Source organism: Galeopterus variegatus, unplaced genomic scaffold, assembly GCF_000696425.1.
Source record: "Galeopterus variegatus unplaced genomic scaffold, G_variegatus-3.0.2 Scaffold3670, whole genome shotgun sequence".
Taxonomy (NCBI): Eukaryota; Metazoa; Chordata; class Mammalia; order Dermoptera; family Cynocephalidae; genus Galeopterus; species Galeopterus variegatus.
This window is the reverse complement of record NW_007729781.1, coordinates 100,180-119,685: the sequence shown is the minus strand read 5'-3', so window position 1 is coordinate 119,685 and position 19,506 is coordinate 100,180. Positions and strand designations below refer to the sequence as shown.

Sequence of the window (19,506 nt, the reverse complement as noted above, 5' to 3'; positions counted from 1 at the left end):
TGTGGGTATTTAAAAAATAATCTCCTGTCTTTGTGATCTTTCCTTTCAGAATTCTTAGCCCTGCAGTCTCAGTCATCACTTTGTGATTTTGGGGGATCTGCTTACCTCAAGTGAGGGGTAGATGTTAGTGTGAGCCCCAGAAGTTTCTTTGCTTTACTTTTCTTCCACTGAGAGGATACAGGGTTACATTTATTTCTTTCATTTCTATAAATCCCAATGTATTTACTACACATCCCAAAGTTAAATTTTAGAGGAGTGGGTAGAAGTGGAAGAAATTACCTTTCAGAATTCTTAGCCCTGCAGTCTCAGTCATCACTTTGTGATTTTGGGGGATCTGCTTCCCTCAAGTGAGGGGTAGATGTTAATGTGAGCCCCAGAAGTTTCTTTGCTTTACTTTTCTTCCACTGAGAGGATACAGGGTTACATTTATTTCTTTCATTTCTATAAATCCCAATGTATTTTCTACACATCCCAAAGTTAAATTTTAGAGGAGTGGGTAGAAGTGGAAGAAATTTAAAAAGGGAAGCAAGAAAAAAATAATATTGTCTGTGTGAAGTGAGATGAGTACTGATGTTAAATTGTAACACTAGGAAAACATAAAGTTTCTCAGTGAAAAACTAATATTTGTTGTGTATTTCTTGGCTCTGAGATCTTAGAAGGAAGCCAGTGAACTGTTTAACAAAACCCAAGGACTTTTTAGCAGGGTTTCTATGCATTTTAAAGGAATAGAAACTATTTTCTCACCCTTCTTTGCCTACAAAAAAAAGGGCTTTGTTTTGCTGATCATTAGTGTCTAACATCAGGAGTATACATGTTAGCACAGTGCTACCTTTTTTTTTTTATATAGAGTCCTGGCATGCCATTGCCCCTGCAGCCAAGCTGAGGTCTTGCTTTCTGTCAAGTCAGCACCTCAGTTGCTTGCAGAGGGTGGCTATCTTGTTTTTAAGAACTCCTTGTAAGTTCTTAAATGTTCTCTTGGCATTCCAGTTTAGTGTTTGGTTATATTTACAGTTAACATTTTGTTAAGAGTTAGTTTAATTCATTGATTGTTGTTAATTGTCTAAAGATGAGGAAGAGTCGTTTTTGGGAGAAGCAAGTAGTTTCTCTACTATGGCTTCATCAGAACTTGCATATAAAAAAACCTCAAGGGTTGGTAGTATATGTGTGCAGTAACGTGACCTCAGAAGTTCTTAGAAATAGCTGAATCTGAAGAATTGAAGTCAGCTAGCTTCTAATAATGCCAGTAAATCCAGCGGAGTATGTTTAAGTGACCTCACTGTTATCAGCATGACTTATTTAGAAAAGTTTTTAAAATTGTGAGATGGAAAGCATTGCCTTTAAATATCAAACTAGAAAGGGAACTTAGATAATTAAAGCATAGTTGGGAAAGTATGTGTTTACTCAGGCATACTTGGGAAAATTTAAGTAATAAGGAAATCTCTTTATAATTCGAGAGATTTATAAATCATTTTTCAGCATCATGCAGTTTTCAACTTGTTTGATTTTTGTTTTTAGAGAAAGAATGATTTAAGAAAATAATAACATTGGTTTGCAAAAAATTTCAAAGGATCGTGTATGTTTGTCATTCGTAACAGAGTAAACCTGAAAATTTGTGTTCATTAGAATCCCCTGCATTTTGTTATTTGAAATCATAGGCATAAGGGTCATCCAGTATGGATTGATGTTGTTTAGTTGATGGTGTGTGTGTTTTATTTTTGACCATTTTCTTTTGAGGTTCTAATGCAAGAGGCCAGCTTTTCACATTAATCATCTATTAAGATGTATTTATTAAGAGTTTTCTTTGATTTTTAATTATTCCTCTATGTGGTGTCCCCACATAGGGGACCTGCTTTGACTACTGTGGTTTTTATGGTTGGTAGTTTATTTATTATTATTTTTTTAAAGATGACCAGTAAGGGGATCTAAACCCTTGACTTGGTGTTGTCAGCACCACACTCTCCCAAGTGAGCTAACTGGCCATACCTATACAGGGATCTGAACCCGTGGCCTTGGTGTTATCAGCACCACACTCTCCCAGGTGAGCCATGGGCCAGCGCTTATGGTTGGTAGTTTAAATTCTTGCTTGTGGTTCAGTTTACCATTTCAAATGTTAGAGCACAATGTGGGAGGAGTCACTGTTCTTTGTCTCAGCCATCGGCCTTATCAACCATTTTGTCCCACTAACCAGGACTTGCTTAGTGGGGTAGACTTAGGAAATTTATCACCTTCCACATTGTCTTCTTGGTTTATTTTTATTTTTATTTATTTTTCATTTTTCTTAATGTATGTGATTTCTCTTACCTAGAAGATTTGGAGAAGTGTTTCTAATTCGTCTTTATATACCTGTGGTGCTTAGTAAATATTTACAAGTGGATGAATCAGTCATTTGTAGTTGTCTGTGTATCTCTGGAAGGAAAGGGCTTGTTCAAATTTATGCCCATTTGAAGATGGACCCTTGGGTTTGAAATCTCTAGTTTGAGTACCCAAGCCACCTCAGAGTACTTCAAAGGGCCGTACAGAATATCCTAAAGCATAAAGCGTGTCTTTTTAAAAGTATGAAGCACTGTCTAATTCAGTAGTTATTGTTTAAGACTTTGTGCACTTACTTGGTGATCTTGAAAATATTGCTTTAGGATTTGATTTGATTTTATAGGAATTGGAGATATGAACGGATTCTTAAGTCTTTAAATGCTAAATGTTGGGTAAAGTCACAGCAGTTTTTGTTTTGGATGTTGTGTGCTAGGTGTGAGGGCTAGATTCAATTCAAAAAACTATTGCATTCCTCTTATGAAGGTGATATGTGATGTTGAGGGGGGAAAAAAGATGGGTAAGACATGATTCCTACTTTTAAGGTGCAAGGAACCTATTGTCTACGTATCATACATTCACATAAAACTAAGAAAAAAAATCTTTTCAGAGGCTTTCATTTGATCATTGAGATTTTCTAGGTGGCCTGTCCCTGTTTCTAAGATGTTATTTGCTTGCTTTTTTTTCTTTTCAATAATGCATTTTGAATTAAAGTTATAACTTTTAATTACTTCAATCAATTCAATAAAAAGTTATATTGACTTTGAAGAAAATTTAAGAAAAATAACTTGATGCTTATGTCAATTTCATTGAGAAATCTCACTGAAATGACTAAAAGAATAAAAATAGTATAAACAACAGGGACAATGAGAAGAAGAAATGAGACCAAACTGTGGAAATTAGGTAGTGCATGGAAGAACACTGAACATAAGACTGATGCTTACTGCAAATCTTGGAAGAGTCAGAAATGGGTGGTAATACATGCGGCTAAAAGTAAGATTTGTTGGAGGAAAAAAAATAGATGAATAGATAGATACATGAAGAGAGCAGTTAGACTCCCCTACCCCATGTAGCCAGGCCGCTCTGCTCTCTCTTCTCAGCAGGGGCGGGTATATACTACCTAGGAAAAGTGAGCAACAGAGACTCAGAGCATGGAGAAATCAATCAGGCACAGCTGAGTATGTGGAAAGAGATGTTCTGAAAACAAGGGCATGAAGTAAAATCTAAATATTGATCAGTGTGACTGCAAGCATCTCACTTCACTCAGCTCCTAAAATGCTGGCAGCAACGCTTGTTAAAATTGCCACCTCTTTTTCATACACCCTTGCCTCCCTCCAGGTAAGATATTGGGAAGATTCCCAGAATTCGTGAAGATTCCTCTCTGGAGATAACTGACCACCCCAGGAGAAATAGGCCTCAATGAAATGATCAAGATATGCCTCAGAATCACCTTACTTAAAAGCTTTGTAGTCGCCCCGTGCTATCCATCTACACAGCCCTTACAGTTTGCTTTTTAGTATCTTAAGTGTGAGTGGATAGCCATGATTACAGACAGTGAGAAACATCTTCAACATGAAAGAGTTCAAAACAAATAGAAAAAGGAACTTGAAGGAAATACAATGTAGGGAACAGAATAAAACATATATACACATGGGCATACAAAAAATCTTATCCTTAGAAGAGAGAACATATTATATTCATGAAACAAAAATATTCAGAAAATAGGAAAGAATTCTTGAAAAAAAATTTTTTTGTAATTAAAACTCTCCAAGTAGAGGAAAAAGATAAAGGTGATGGGATAATAGATCAAAAGAAAGACTCACAGAATCAGTTTAAGAGGTCCAACTTCATTTAATAGATGTTCTAAGATATGAATACTATAGGGAGAACATACAGGAATAATTCAAGCAAAGTTTTCAGAACTAAGAAACGGGAGTTTCTAGATTGAAAGGGTCATTGAATACCTAGCACAGGAATGAAAAAAGATCCACACAAAGGCGCATACATCATCTTGAAAGTTTAGAATATTAAGGAGGAAAAGAAGATTCTAAAAGCTACAGTAGGGTGGGAGGTGGGTGGGAGGCAGGTAGAAGAGTGTGTAATGGGTCCTGTACCAAGAATTGATAATCCGAATGCTCTCATTCTCCAGGAGCAATGTCAGAAACAAAAACATGGTAATGCCTTTGAAACTTTGAAAATTATTTCCTCCAGCCAAAATCGTATATACAGAGTGAAGGTAAATAAAGATTTTGAGACAAAGTCCCAAAAGTCTTTTACCTCTTCTTTCCTCAAGAAGCTGCTGGAGAGTGTGTTCCAACAAAATAAGAAAGATGATGGCAACCATTCTAGGAAATAGGGGATCCTATGCAGAAGAGAGTCCAAAAGAATTCCCAAGAAGTTGGTAGACAGAAATACAGGGTGACTGGGGAACAATTGTATAGAAGAGGGGTGCAAGAGCATTGATCTCCAAAGAATACTTCATTTCTTTAACCATGTTGTAAAGAATTTTATGGTTGTGTAAGAGTATAGATAATTTTGTGATAGGTCTATAGAAATCTACTTATAGGGGTGGGGAGGGGGAAGATGCAATTAGTTGAAAAACTAAAAGGGAAGTTATTCATGCTTGGATCAGCCATGAATGTGGTTATTATTTAACCAGAAAGTCATATGACTAGATAGGGAGCATAGAATGTGGTGGTGCAGTGTATATTCTTTGGGAGAAGTCAATAGATGGTGTCTAAGGTGGAAGAAAACTAAAAGGGAAGTTATTCATGCTTGGATCAGCCATGAATGTGGTTATTATTTAACCAGCAAGTCATATGACTAGATAGGGAGCATAGAATGTGGTGGTGCAGTGTATATTCTTTGGGAGAAGTCAATAGATGGTGTCTAAGGTGGAAGAAAATTTTAAAATAGCTCCATAAGCATGTTATTTGAAAAAGAGGATGGAAGTATTGTGGGAAAAACTGAAAACTTCAAAAGTGTTTATCCTTTGGGAGTAAGAATTAGGAGTCGGGAGTGGGAGCAGCTTGTTTTTGATGCACACCTTATGTTCTTTTTGACATTTTTAAAGTTACTACATACTACTTTGATTAAAAATTTTAAAAAGCAAATACAGTGGAGAAAGACATTCAAGCCACTTGTAAGAACACTTGAAATTTGCCTCTTAGTAGCATTTTATTAAATGAAGTGGTCAAGATTCCCACTGAGCTGGAAGCCCTATCTTTGATGCAGTTGGAAATAACCAAGAAAATTTATTCTACACGTTTCAATAATTAGGAGCTTACTACCTTGTAAGGGGATGAGTGCTGTCACTTACAGTCAAAGCCCATGAGACCAGAGGGTCACCACCAAGGTCCTGTGATTTCCTGAGACTGTAGGTGACAGTAGCTCAGGGATGAAAGGCAGGAGAGGCGAGATGAAAGTGGGTCTTGGGAATGGGTGTGGACCTGAGATTATACCTGCCCTTAGGTGGACTAGGGGGGCAGTAGGAGTTCCAGGCTAGTGTGTGGAAAGCCAGGTCTGCTACTGTTTCAACCACTGAGACTTCATCCCTCACCTCTGCTTTTCCTCTTCAGCTTTCCCTTTTCTTCTCTGGAGATGCAGTGGAAATTTTAATCTTGAGACTAATTTGAATTTGGTGCTAGACTGCATGGGGCTACCAGCTGTGTAGCAGCTGGGCTGTGGTGGGCCGCAGTCATTTCTCTCAGACCTCAGCATGGTAGTGTCAGGAGTCTGTCTCACTTGAGTGTTTTTCCTCATCTGGCTCTTTTCTGGAGGAGTCCTTGCAGAGACAGGGACAGGGTTTACTTTCAGACTAAGATTTTCTAGTAATCTGCGTGGTATGTAAGACAATGGCAATAAGCACATCTCTGAGGCTCTTGTGCGGCATGTCTGTGGTCACGACTGTGGTCATGTGGCATTGTTTAGAGCAATGCAGTAACCTTGAAAGGTTGTTGATCATGAGTGCTATCAGTAAAAAAACAGCGTATACATCTGACAGAGGTTCATCTACTTGTAAACTGTTGTTCTAATTGTATATATTATAAAACATACAAAATAGCAACTTTAAAAGGATGGGCTAAAAATACAAGTTTAAGTTTTTGTTCCTGTACTGCAGTGAACTGTCTTGCTCATGTTCAGAGAGCACTGATGTACAGACATCACTTCTCCATTCTTCACTTCTTCCCTCTGTTGCTCTGTTTGTTCATCCCACTTCATCGAGGCACGCCGACCCCCCAGTCCCACCCCCACCAAGATCATGGGAGAGGGGAAGGTAAAGCCCTCATCTTCTGAAGGGGAATGATTCTCTTACTGTGTGCCACTTATGAGAAAAATGTTTAAAATTTTTTTCCACTTTATATACAACTGTTGACTTCTTCCAAAGAATGTGCTTTGCATCACTCCATGCCATGATGATTTCTAGCACAGACTCCCACCCCACACACCCCTCTGTCTTGACAAGTCGGGAAGGTTAGGCTTTCGGAGGGGACATGGCTTGTACCAGGGAAGCACAACAGGAGCAGGCCCCACGTCCCTGGAGTCATTTCCTTTCTCTTTCTAGAATTGTATGGTGCATGCTAAAACTTCCCAGGAACCCTTTAACCTGTCTTAGCTACTTTATGTATCTGAAAGTTATAGAGTTCAATGCATTTCAAAATGGTCTGTTAAGACCCTTTATCTCTTTTGACCATCCACATTAATCTGATTTGCTTGGGGCCTGAATTCTCTGAAGCTGATGGGGAGTTTCAAGGGTGTAGACACTTGTTGCTTTTCTTCTTCCTTTTGTGTGACTTCGAGGGAAATTGTTTACATAATTGTGTAGGTGGCTCCCTGCCTACTCTTGTGATTGTGGATTTTTTTCTTTCATCCAAAGAAGGGACCCTTCTTACCTTTCTGCAGGTGTTTGCTAAACCCAGTGTATTCTAGCAAGTCGCTTCTCTCGTGTACCTGCAAATGTGATGGTTGGCTGGTGCTAGCCTTACCCATGCTTGTTTCTCAGAGCTTCACAGTGCTGCCTCCCTCTGTACCAGGCGGAGCATGTGAAGTACCTTTTCAGGACTGAAGCTCTGTGGTCACCCCGCAGGGGAAATGCTCATGTATTTTAAGTTTTAAAACCAATCAGCTGAGGTTATTCTTTGCATTTTAGCTTCAGGTTTATCAGACGTCTTTTTTTAAAATATTATTTGTAGTGTATTTTACGTAACAAAAAAGCTCAAAAGATGTTTTCCTTTGGAAAATTTGGCTAACCGGGAATATCTAATGGAGTTAAGTAATTTGTATTTAAAGCAAAGAAGTTTATTTTTGAACAAATGGCAAGATGTAATGATTTTTATTATCAAAGTTAGGAAAATGGTTGTGTTTTTAGCTACCGTACTCTTATATTCTAAGTGATATCCTGGTGAAAACCAGTCTGTTCTTTTTGCCCCTGAATAGAAAAAAAGAAAAGAAAAGGTCTTAGCTAAATTTACTTTGAAGGGGAAAAGATTCAGAAACACTTGTTTGGATATGATTATCAAATTTCTTACCTCAAGTTTCTGTGATATGTTGCTCATGGAGTCCCAAGGTAGGAGGAAGCGGTTTTGTTTGTTTTACTTTCTGGTAGCTAGTTTGTAAAAGGAAAAAAAAAAAAGGTGTCAGCTCTCCAGAATCCACATGGGCAGAGGAAGCGGTTTTGTTTGTTTTACTTTCTGGTAGCTAGTTTGTAAAAGGAAAAAAAAAAAAAAAGGTTTCAGCTCTCCAGAATCCACATGGGCTTGACTGCTGCATTTGGAAGCCTCTTAACATCTGAGTGGCACAGGACAGAAGTCAGGGCAAGGCACCTGTGCCCTGTTCCCTTCTGGTCCTCAACGCAGACCAGACCACGGCTAGAAGAGAGTAGCATTGGTGCAGGAACACTCTGGCTGTCGAGTACTTTGGCATGGTGCCAGTTGTTCTCAGTTGTCCTCCCTAGATTTGGTTTTGAATACAGACACTAGTGTCTAATTTTTCTCTTTTTCTAAGACTTAAAAAAAAGGTATAAAGGCATTAGGCCAGCAAGCGACAGGAAACCCATTGCGTGGGGGCAGTATAGGTGTTGGAATTTAATAAAGAAGGCTTGCCCTAGCCATTAAAGTTGTAGTTTTTAAACACAGAGCAGAAGATTCATTTTTTTTTAATGACACCCCCCCCCCCCCACACACACACACATGGCAAGCTGGTCAGTTTTGTGCATTGAATTTTAAGAGCAGACGGTGGAAAAAAAAACAAAGCCCTGTGGTAAGAGAGGTGGGACCAAAAGCTAATGCAAAACTTCATGGAGAAAAATGGTGATGTAGTACTCACCTGAGAGAGATCAGAATACCAAATCATTATTTCTATCCAGTCAGTCCACGTGGAAGACATTCTTTTACGTTATTCAGGGAATCACTTTTAAGTGCTTACTTTCAGATTGAATGCTAGTTGAGGGAGAGACCCAGAAACAACACTTAAACTATAGTAAATACTTACTTTGTATATCCATTATAAATATTTGTGTCTAGGGCCGAGCCCGTGGCGCACTGGAGAGTGCGCTGCTTGGGAGTGCAGCGGCGCTCCCGCCGAGGGTTCGGATCCCATGTGGAGACCGGTTCCCGCTCACTGGCTGAGCGAGGTGCGGGCGCAACACCGAGGGTTGCGATCCTGTTGCCGGTTGCCGGTCCCCGGTACGGGCGCAACACCAAGGGTTGCGATCCCGTTACTGGTCAGTAAAAAAGACAAAAAGGAAAAAAAAATATTTGTGTCTAATATCTCTAATAGCTCTACTTGAGACTTTCTTATTTGTTTCATGGTTAATCTCAGTGTCACAAATAAAGTTTGTGGTATTATCAGCTTTCTGCTTCTGAGAAATTTGGCTGTGTATCCTCTAGAGCTGTTGCTGTCCAGTATAGTAGCCATGAGCCACATGTGGCCATTTAAATTTAAATTAATTTCAGTGGAATAAAATTAACTCCATTTCTCATTCATACTAGGTCACATCTCAGGTGCTCAGTAACAACACATGACTTGTGACTACAGTATTGAACAGTGCATAGACAGAGTATTTTCATCATCTCAGAGAGTTCTGTTGGGCTGGTCTAGAATCTAGCATTTTTTCTATTCCTGGGAAAAAAACAGTTAATTTTATACTCCACACTGTGAAAGTGGTTTATTGGGGCTAGACGAGACAAATTGCCAGGTGCGTCCCATGGCTCTGTACTGTAAGGCTACACAGAACAGTCTGGTCTTGGAAAGGCTGATGGAGGGATTCAGAAGCACATTTTACTCCTGTTGATGAAGTATGGGTTTTAGAGGTAGACCAGCCCTTCCAGCGGGATGTCTACTAGTTGGGTGGCATTGAACAAGTCACTTAACTTTTCTGAACCTGTTTTCTCATCTGTAGAGTAGGGATGAAATACCAGCTTCCTAGGTTTTTGTGAGAATTATATTAGGTAAGCTAAGTGGAATAAAAAATATCAAACACTTAGCATAGTGCCGGGCACCTAGTAGTAAGCATGTGCTCAGTGGTAAAATATATAAAAATATATTTTTTTGTGTTCATAAGTAATAATGGTGCTTGCTCTTCTTGTTGATGTCAGTTCTTTTTCTGATGTGTGCTGCTTTTTTCTCTTTTTTATTCTTTGTCTCCCTTTCTTTGCTCTAGTTTTGTTTTCCTTTTTTTCCCCCTCTCTTATGTCTTTTTCTTCTGATTTAAGAGCCTTGGATAACTCTGTTAATGACACCTGAGAATAAAGAATTCTCTGTCCCTAATTATTGTGGTACAGTGAACAATGGGGAATTGTTATCAGAATGAAAGCAAACTAAGTATTCAAAAGACAGCACCTTTGACCAGTATTTATGATGAAGCTGCTTCATATGGGGCTGAGGGGCAGTGTGGGAATAATTGGCCAGTAGAGATGGGGTCTGTGAACTGTACCTCATTAGCATCTACCAGTAACTGGTCAGCAAACTACCCTGAGAGCCATAGCCAGAAGGTCTCTGGTAATTATACATTTTTACTTACGTAGCAACAAAGGAGAGAGCGTGAAGCTAGAAGGCAGCAAGAACGTGAACAGCGAAGGAGAGAACAAGAAGAAAAGAGGCGTCTAGAGGAATTAGAGAGAAGGCGTAAAGAAGAAGAAGAGAGGAGACGGGCAGAAGAAGAAAAGAGGAGAGTTGAAAGAGAACAGGTTAGTTTACAAAGAATGTTCCATGCATTGACTTGTGAGGTTTGTTACTTTGTACAGCTGGGGGATTTGGGCAAGAAGTATGCACGCATGTGCATGCATACAAGCACACACATACACACACGCTCAGAACTTCAGGTGTTTGAAAATGGTGAAACAATCGGAAGCACGCCAGTCTGTCTTAAAAAGATATATACATCATTGCGCTTTAGAAACCTTTTGAAAACAGCTAAGTGGTCCCCAAATGCTATGATACCTGAAAGATTTCTGAATATATCTTCTTAGGCTTTTGCTGTGAAATATCTGGATGATAATTAACTTTCTTTTTTTTTTTGAGACCGGCCGCACCGCGCTCAGCCAGTGAGCGCACCGGTCATCCCTAAATAGGATCTGAACCTGCTGCGGGAGCGCAGCGCCGCACTCTCCCTAGTGCGCCACGGGCTCGGCCCTAATTAACTTTCTTAAAAATGAAATTAAAAATTAACTAAGAAATTTTTTTTGAGAAATGTTTGAAATATCCAGTGGCTAAGTGAATATTATAATATCTCCTTGCATGTAACTTCTTACACACATATATAGCATTAAAATAATAACATTATTGTTTGGCCAAAAAAGATCAGGTTCCAGTAATATTTATAGCACTTTATTAATGCCAGGTATAGTTTTATTTAGGGATTTCCATTATTTCCTGGACTATCTGTGCAAAAATCAACTCTGCCCACCCTCTTTGCCTTTCTTGTCTTTGAATTGATCACTCTGTTATGAATAAAGAAAAAAGTGATGTGAGTGGGACCAATTTAAATAATACTTGAAATTCATATTTAAAATACTTGCAAACTATTCTGTTAACTTCCAAACGTCCTTGATACTAATCATGTGCCTCGGTTTTTCTGAGACACAGGGTCTGCATGCTCATGTGTTTTCCTAGAGTTTCTGTGTTACCCTTTGTCTGTTTGTTACATTGTTGACATTATTGACCAGTTAACTGTAGGGTGTGTTTTGTTTTAACATTCTAGTTATGTTTATACCTGGGACTGCAAAGAGGAGAAACTATAAACTTTTAAGAATTAAATCACCTAGGGGTAATTGTCACAATTTGATCATGAGAGAGAGGGTATGACAGTAGTTCTTCCTCCTTAATGCTCTAATGGCAGTCAGTAGATTGTGCGAATAGCAAGTGTTCTGCACTGCCTCTTTTTAAAAAAAAAAATCTAAAATCACTTTTATTCTGCTTTTCTTATTCTATTGCAAAATGATAATTCCCCATGTTAACAGTGCTGTAGGATGCGTTTCATTCCGGCTTATGTGTGTATGTTTGTGTACTTGTTTGTTGTGTTCTGTATGTTCATTGACTGTAGGTTAGGACGTTTGTGATTTGGATAGGATGTGATTTATCTAGTTGCCTCTGTGGTTTGAAGGCAGGAAAAAAAAATGAGTGTACTAACTTGATCCTTCAAGTTATGATTTAATTCAGTTTTCTTCAAAGAAAAACTGAATTGGGAGTCAGGTTCCTTTTTTCAGTCTTCGTCGGGTGAGGCCACACAACCATTGCAGGGCAGTGCTTGGCACAGCATGTATCATGCAGGGGTAAGGCATAAATGGAAGGGATGTGGAGCCTAGGTCTCAATGAGTTATCTTTGTGAGTGGCCCGTTGTGTAAACTTCCCCTCAGATTGGTTTTTTGGCTTAATTTGCTTTGTAAGGTAAGTATTTCTAAGGCTATTTATATGCTGTAGTTATTCTGTTACACAGCATTCTCTTAGCCAGAATTTTTGGTTAACTAAAACTTCTCTTCAGCCCATATCTGTGGCTAATTTTATTTTAAGGTATGCACTGTGTTACAAGGGGATGATCAGCAGTAGATACTCTAAGAATATCATCCGAATTTTAGGATAAAATTTCTCCTTATGTCCCTTAGTCTACTTCCCTTCTAGAGTAGATAGCTGTCGAAAAGAAAGGAATCCTCTTTTGCTTGTAAAATGTTTCATGTTTCTCAAAGTCATTTCATATCTGTTTTATATTTGAGCCTTACAAAAACACTGTGAGAGTTGGGAGAGAAGATTTGCTGCTCATTTCTCAAAAGAGACTGAGAAAAGGGAGATTTAGAGCTACAGGTGATACAGCTGGTCCTTGAGGGAGCTGGAGCTCAGGCCTTCTGATGTCTTTGCCCACCATAGCAAGCGTGCAACTTCAAGGCAGGGCTTTTACCTCTTTACATAACATATTCTGGATGTGTTTACCTGTTTTCATTCTCCTTTCATTGGAACACCCCCCCCCACCACCACCACCCCCATGCTCATCATGAAGAGCCTGGGCCTATTCATTTTGGGGGAGTTGCCCAAGGAGTCTGGTATTCCCAGACTGTGGCTTTCAGAATGTAGTCATTCCAGATACCTTCTGAACCATCAGAGAAAGCACAAATCATGTTTGTTTTATTTTAATATTAAGCAGGTTTTGGTTTTAGGTTTCAAAAATTAGTGATTGATGTTCATTATAATAATGACTACCAAGCAGACATTTACTAATTTATTTTATAATAATGACTACTAAGTCATTTTATAATAATGATTACTAAACAGACATTTACTAATTTTTTCTCTGATCCTTTCTAATTAAACTCTCTGGAGTCTACCATTCTTAAGAGAAATGGCATCCACCTTTAAAATTCTGCATTTGTATATAACAGCTGTTTTCTAACAAATACTTTCAGATACCTCTATGTATATCATTGGAATGTATATCATCATTTATTAGACTCTTTAAGTCCCCTGGCCAATCTGAAGTTCTTGGAAAAATTCTTGGCAGTAGATTTTTTTTAGGTATTCACCACTAAGCGCATTGTCACTAAAGATGATTGGAGCAAATAGTTCTTGGTGCTCCATTCAGGTGGTTCTGTTGCTTTCCTTTTGGGTAAATTGATTGCTGGGTAATTTCTGTGTGACAGGAGTATATCAGGCGACAGCTAGAAGAGGAGCAGCGGCACTTGGAAATCCTTCAGCAGCAGCTGCTCCAGGAGCAGGCCATGTTACTGGTAACACCCGCCTCTGTCTTATTCTGTAGCACCAGGGCTCGTGTATCCTTCCCTTGAGTTGGGCAACCTGTGGTGATCACCAGACCATTTTGATTAGCTCTGTGGGTGGCCAGTCTCAAACAGAGATGTCCTTTGTAGTCATACTACTTGGGACACATTGCAAGGTGGCTTTTATTTATTACCCATTAATAAGTTAACTGTTCTCATTTGTTAGATAGACACAGTTTTGAACAGAGCTTGGCATTGAGTAAACAAACTTGAATGCTAAGGGCTGTAAGTTCATAGCACATGGCATAGAATTTTTACCTAATATGTACACCACTGAAACAGACATTTAATTGAATTCTCTCTTACTCTGTCCACTGATATTATGGTCAGCAACCGCTGTCAGATTTTTCCACAGGTAATGTGCTGTTGAAAATGCCAGCCATTTTTCTTTGTTATAAAACAAGGCGGGGAGGGAAGTATTATCTTAAAAAAACAGTTGAGAACAAATCCAGAGAAGAGAAGAGGTGAGCTCTCCAGTGTCCCATAGATTTAGTGTTATCCTCTCCCTCTCCAAGGAGTGCCGATGGCGGGAGATGGAGGAACACCGGCAGGCAGAGAGGCTCCAGAGGCAGTTGCAACAAGAACAAGCATATCTCCTGTCTCTACAGCATGACCACAGGAGGCCGCACCCGCAGCAGCCGCAGCCACCGCCGCAGCAGGAAAGGAGCAAGCCAAGCTATCACGCTCCCGAGCCCAAACCCCACTACGAGCCTGCTGACAGAGCTCGAGAGGTACCTCCTGTCCTTCGTTGCTTAGGCATCGGGCCCATGTCGATTGTTCTCTGAAAAGCAATAATGACGACTCTTCAGAACTGTGCAATGTTAATGCTGAAACGGGCCGTAGAGATGAGCTAAGAGATTGAGGTTCAGAGGAGTGGAGGGGCTTGCCTGAGGTCTCATATCTAGTTAGTGCTTTTTCCATAAAGGAATCAAATCTCAGTTTACAAATCTCAATTAACACATCTCAGAAGAATTGGAAAGTAAACACAAAGAAGATTGTTTGGTAGAATTGTTCTTAAAAATATAAATGAGAGGGATGGTGGTCTGATTAACTATTTCTCCAAAACTAGTATGAGGAAGAAGTGCGCCTGTACCCAGTTTACTGACTTTTCAACTCTCATGACTTGTTACTAAATTGGTGCACTAGAACTGGCCAGGACCTCAGAGTAGGAGGTGACACAGCAGTACTGGTGGGTCATCCTCGGGCTTTCAGAGGTGTTGAGTCCGGGCCTGTAGGTGGCAGTCTTACATTGTCTGCGACACCAAGAGTGGATTCTAGAAACAAGGGGTCCGCTTGTTCTGGGGTGCCTCTATTTTTAGTGGAATGAAATGTGTTTGGGATTCCTGATAATAGTTTTTCAATCTTTGGTTTAGTTGGTTGTGACATTAATTTACTTTTCTTGTTTATCCTTGCATTCAATCCCAGAATTCTGGGTAAGGTGGAGGTCTTAGAGTCTGCCTTACTTAATTTTTATCTTCATAACTATTTTCTTTTTCCTGAATCAAATCCTAGTCCTGCTTTATCTGCCTTTTTTTTTTTTTCCTCTCTTTTCCCCCTCAGCTGCCACTCTCTTTCTCATAGCTGAAGAAAACAAAAAATTGTATTTAGAATCTATTTACCTTCAGACTTTCTTCGGTTCCTCTGCTTTTCGCTACTAACACTGAGTTATGTGTTCTAATTCTCTGATGCAGGTGGAAGATAGATTTAGGAAAACTAACCACAGCTCCCCTGAAGCCCAGTCTAAGCAGACAGGCAGAGTATTGGAACCACCAGTGCCTTCCCGATCAGAGTCTTTTTCCAATGGCAACTCCGAGTCTGTGCATCCTGCCCTGCAGAGACCAGCGGAGCCACAGGTAGCACCAGCCAGCCTTGCTGTGGGTTGAGGAGACCCCTGTGATGGCCCATCAAGCCATGGTCTGCCTGTAACGTCCACAGTTCAGTTGTTACCACATTTAGAAAGAGAAGAGATGAGCAGGAGCGACTGGAGACTCAAAGAGGACACTCAGGTGATAGGGAAAAGAAGGATTTTTTTTTTTTAAAGATTTTTGTTGTACTTATTAAGAATATCTAGAGTCAGTGATTTCTTCTTCTAATACAAAGATTTTTTTACTTTAGTTTTTAGAGAATTAGTACTATAAGCACTTAAAGGGAGAAGCAGAACCTTTTCTTCCAAGCATTTTTTTTTTTCCCCTTTTTGTCTTTTTTTTTACTGACCGGTAATGGGATCGCAACCCTCGGTGTCGCGCCCGTACCAGGGACTGGCAACGGGATCGCAACCCTCAGTGTTGCGCCTGCACCGCGCTCAGCCAGTGAGCGGGAACCAGTCTCCACATGGGATCCGAACCCTTGGCGGGAGAGCCGCCGCGCTCCCAAGCGGTGCACTCTCCAGTGCGCCACCAGGCCGGCCCTTCCAAGCATTTTAAAGTGATCCCTGTGATCTGTGAATAGGCCTTAGAGAGCAAACGGTGCCCCTGAAGTTCCATGCAGAATTTTTCGACTTGCCCAAATATGCATATTTTTCTGGGAAAAGGGTCTTTTATAAGATTCTCAAAGAGTTCAAGACCCAAAAATGTTAGTTGCAGGGGGTAAGGTGTGGATTTTGAAGTGAGTCAGGGCAAAGGTCATGGCCTCTCGGGTCTGCTGCAGCATTCTGCCTTGTCTAAGTGAGGGAGAACCATGGGGCTGACTGCAGTGTGGTTAAAAGAGAAACCACTATGTTGTCTGGAGAAGAGAGTAGACAGCAAAGATTACCCAGGCAAAGATCTCAGAGATCCTCAAAACACTGATTTTCTCTTACTGAGAATAATTAACTTTTAGACATTTTCCTCGTTGGCTCTGTGTAATCCAGAATTTTGGGAACAATTTCTTAAGCCTGAGTTGCTTATCACTGGTGTTTCATGTGTAAGGGGACAAAAGTTCGCGTTCTTATGACAGGAGTAGCTGTGGTGTTCTTAAGTACAAATTCAGATGAGAATTTGAATGTGCTTTACAATAAATAATACCCTCAGATGATGGGGAATTGCAGTATGGATGAGTTAAAATAAAAGAAGAGCCAGGACCGCTGCAAAGGTGTGGGGGGGTTGAGGGGGTAATGACATGACATTAGCAGCTTCTTGAGTCAGAGAAGAGCAGGTCTGTTAGCAGATGGGCAACTCCTGCTAGAGAGGAGGGAATGGAAAGAAAAGGGAAGGGGGGGTGACAGTAAATGAACGAAAACGGAATAGCAGAGAGACTAGAGGAATAGGCTGGATGATGCTTGTTCTTTAACAAACTTGTTTCCCACTGTAGATATATTTCAAGAGTACAGGATAAGTTTTGTCCTGAAAGTTAAACTTACCGTAAATAGAAAATCTTTCTTTTTGGCCACCAACAGTTTAGGGAGTTCCTGGATTGGGTAGACTAATTTTTATATTCATGATTAATTAACAGAGTACATGGAAATAGTCTCCCTTTTCCTTCTATTCTAAAGTTGCTTTCAGCTGCAACATATACCTGTGTAACATTCTTTGGGGGGAAATTTTCTCATGTAGTACTCCATTTTAAAACTTATTTTTGATTTATAATTTCAGGTAATGTTTTCAGTTACATGCTTTTCCCCTGAAAATCTTAAGCATTTTAGAAGTCTGGGATTATTCCAAAAACTGGGATTATGTTGATCTCACCTGTAAATTGTAGAAATCATACTTGGAACTAACTCTACATTTTGTATTTGGAAAGGTTATACAGGTTGTGATTTGGTATTTTCAGTTTTCATTAAATAGATAAAAGATTAAATAAATTAGAATTGTAGGTAGAATTATGTAAATTGCAATATTGAACAATTATTTTAAAACAATAAGATATAATTTAGTGAAAATATCTTAGATTATTTCAGAGATTGTTTTCCCTGTTTTTAAAAGCAACTGGATAAACTCAGTTAATATTTCAGAGATTGTTTTCCCTGTTTTTAAAAGCAACTGGATAAACTCAAGTAGGTGTCATATTTCTTGAATTGTCAAGGAGAAAGAAAGACTCCCTAGCAGCAGTCAATTCCAGGACTCCATGGTACTTAATATTCTTAAATAGATCACAGTGCTTTTTTTCCTAACTAGTACAAAGGTGTGTGGAGGTATCTAGGTTATGAGTGTTTTAAAACTCGGGGAAAATAAGAAAAATTGGTGTATTAGAAAAGCGGGCTGTGATGAGGGCTTGTCTGCTCGTCACATGTACTGTTCCATTGTTGCTTGGTCTGAANCTTAATATTCTTAAATAGATCACAGTGCTTTTTTTCCTAACTAGTACAAAGGTGTGTGGAGATATCTAGGTTATGAGTGTTTTAAAACTCGGGGAAAATAAGAAAAATTGGTGTATTAGAAAAGTGGGCTGTGATGAGGGCTTGTCTGCTCGTCACATGTACTGTTCCATTGTTGCTTGGTCTGAAATCCTACACTGCAGGGTAATGTGAGGATGGCAGGCAGGTTTGCATGTTTGGCAGTGTTGTTCATCTTGTGATTTTTCTACCTTTCTATGTCCAGTCTCTCTGCTTTGACGTGGATGTGCCTGCAGCACGTTCTCCTCCTTTTTAGTAGGTCTCTAAGGCTCTGTGTAAAAACAGATTCTTCACATTTACTGCTATCCGTAGCGTTTGTCTGGATATTAAAAGTTTTCCTTGTAAATGTACATTTGTTCTTTTCTGCATACTGTGTGCCCCAGACCACTTCTTCACTTAGAAGTGTAACTGCTTAACTCCTTCGCTGACCTAATACTGTGATGCTCCCAGTTTGCATTCCGCCTGTGCCAGTTCCTGCTTTGAATTAGGTATTGACCAGAAGAGCCAGTGTTATGCAGAACGCATTGAATGTTTTGTGTTTTGTTTTCTTGTAAGGTACAGTGGTCCCACCTGGCATCTCTCAAGAACAATGTTTCCCCTGTCTCGCGATCCCATTCCTTCAGTGACCCTTCTCCTCCCAAATTTGTACACCACCATCTTCGTTCTCAGGACCCATGTCCACCTCCCCGCAGTGAGGTGCTCAGTCAGAGCTCTGACTCTAAGTCAGAGGCGCCTGACCCCACCCAAAAGGCCTGGGCTAGATCAGACAGTGACGAGGTGCCTCCACGGGTAAGGAGCAGAAAGACAGACGTGTGCTGCTTTTTCCTTTTTATTTTTTAAAAGATTATTTGTTTTAGTTATGGGTATGGTGAATTTGCCAGAATTAAAGGGGCAATGAAATTTCAAAGGAACTTTTTACAGTGGGAAGAAAGTTCCATAGATAGGCAGTTACATTTACCAGTGGCCAGTTACCTTTTTATTGTTGTTGTTAACTCTGCACTTAACCATAGGTAACAAAATGGTTTAAGACTGAGTCTATAAAGAATATGCTTCTAGAACAAATAGAATCATAATTTATTTTAGCAGTTTTCTTATAAGTTTATACAGGAGCTATGCATTATTTGCAACATTTACCAATTTTCAGAAAAGATTTTATAAGGAAAAAAATTAAGTATCAAAGAAAATGGGTTTTTTTTCTTTTTATATTGAGGGTTTTTAAAATATAATTACTTAATGATGAAATTAAACAAAAAGGCACATTTTATTTTTCCTCCTGGAATTTGCTTCCTCTGAATATTTTCTTGCTTCCTGCCAGTCTTTGCTTCCTGCTTGTCCATTTGTAGACCATTGTTTGGTTTCTTTGAGCTTATTTTCCTGATTCGCACGTTATTTCAGCAAAATGCCTTGTTCATCCCCTGCCACCGAGCTCCCATCCAAACATCATTTAAATGTTACATGAAGCATAGAAAGGCTGTTTGTACTGGCTCCTTAAATGCCTTTGGCTAAGTTTTCTCTCCCCATAGTTTCAGGAGAGGACCGGGAGGATGGGGGTTGGGGGCGGGCAGTGACAGGAATGCCAGCGTAAGTAGGACTGCTTTAAAAGTATGTTTTGGTAGGGAAGTCTTTTTT

The 19,506-nt window shown here is 39.6% G+C and overlaps 1 protein-coding gene across 1 annotated transcript in view; it reads left to right on the top strand.

The window, feature by feature from the left end:
• Window positions 1–19,506, top strand: part of MAP4K4 (mitogen-activated protein kinase kinase kinase kinase 4) — a 112,809-nt gene that overhangs the window by 59,997 nt on the left and 33,306 nt on the right. The window contains exons 11-15 of the mRNA XM_008585686.1: window positions 10,332–10,493; window positions 13,434–13,520; window positions 14,084–14,299; window positions 15,260–15,421; window positions 18,433–18,687. Of these exons, the coding sequence (XP_008583908.1) occupies window positions 10,332–10,493; window positions 13,434–13,520; window positions 14,084–14,299; window positions 15,260–15,421; window positions 18,433–18,687 (882 nt within the window). The remainder of the gene's footprint in view (window positions 1–10,331; window positions 10,494–13,433; window positions 13,521–14,083; window positions 14,300–15,259; window positions 15,422–18,432; window positions 18,688–19,506) is intronic.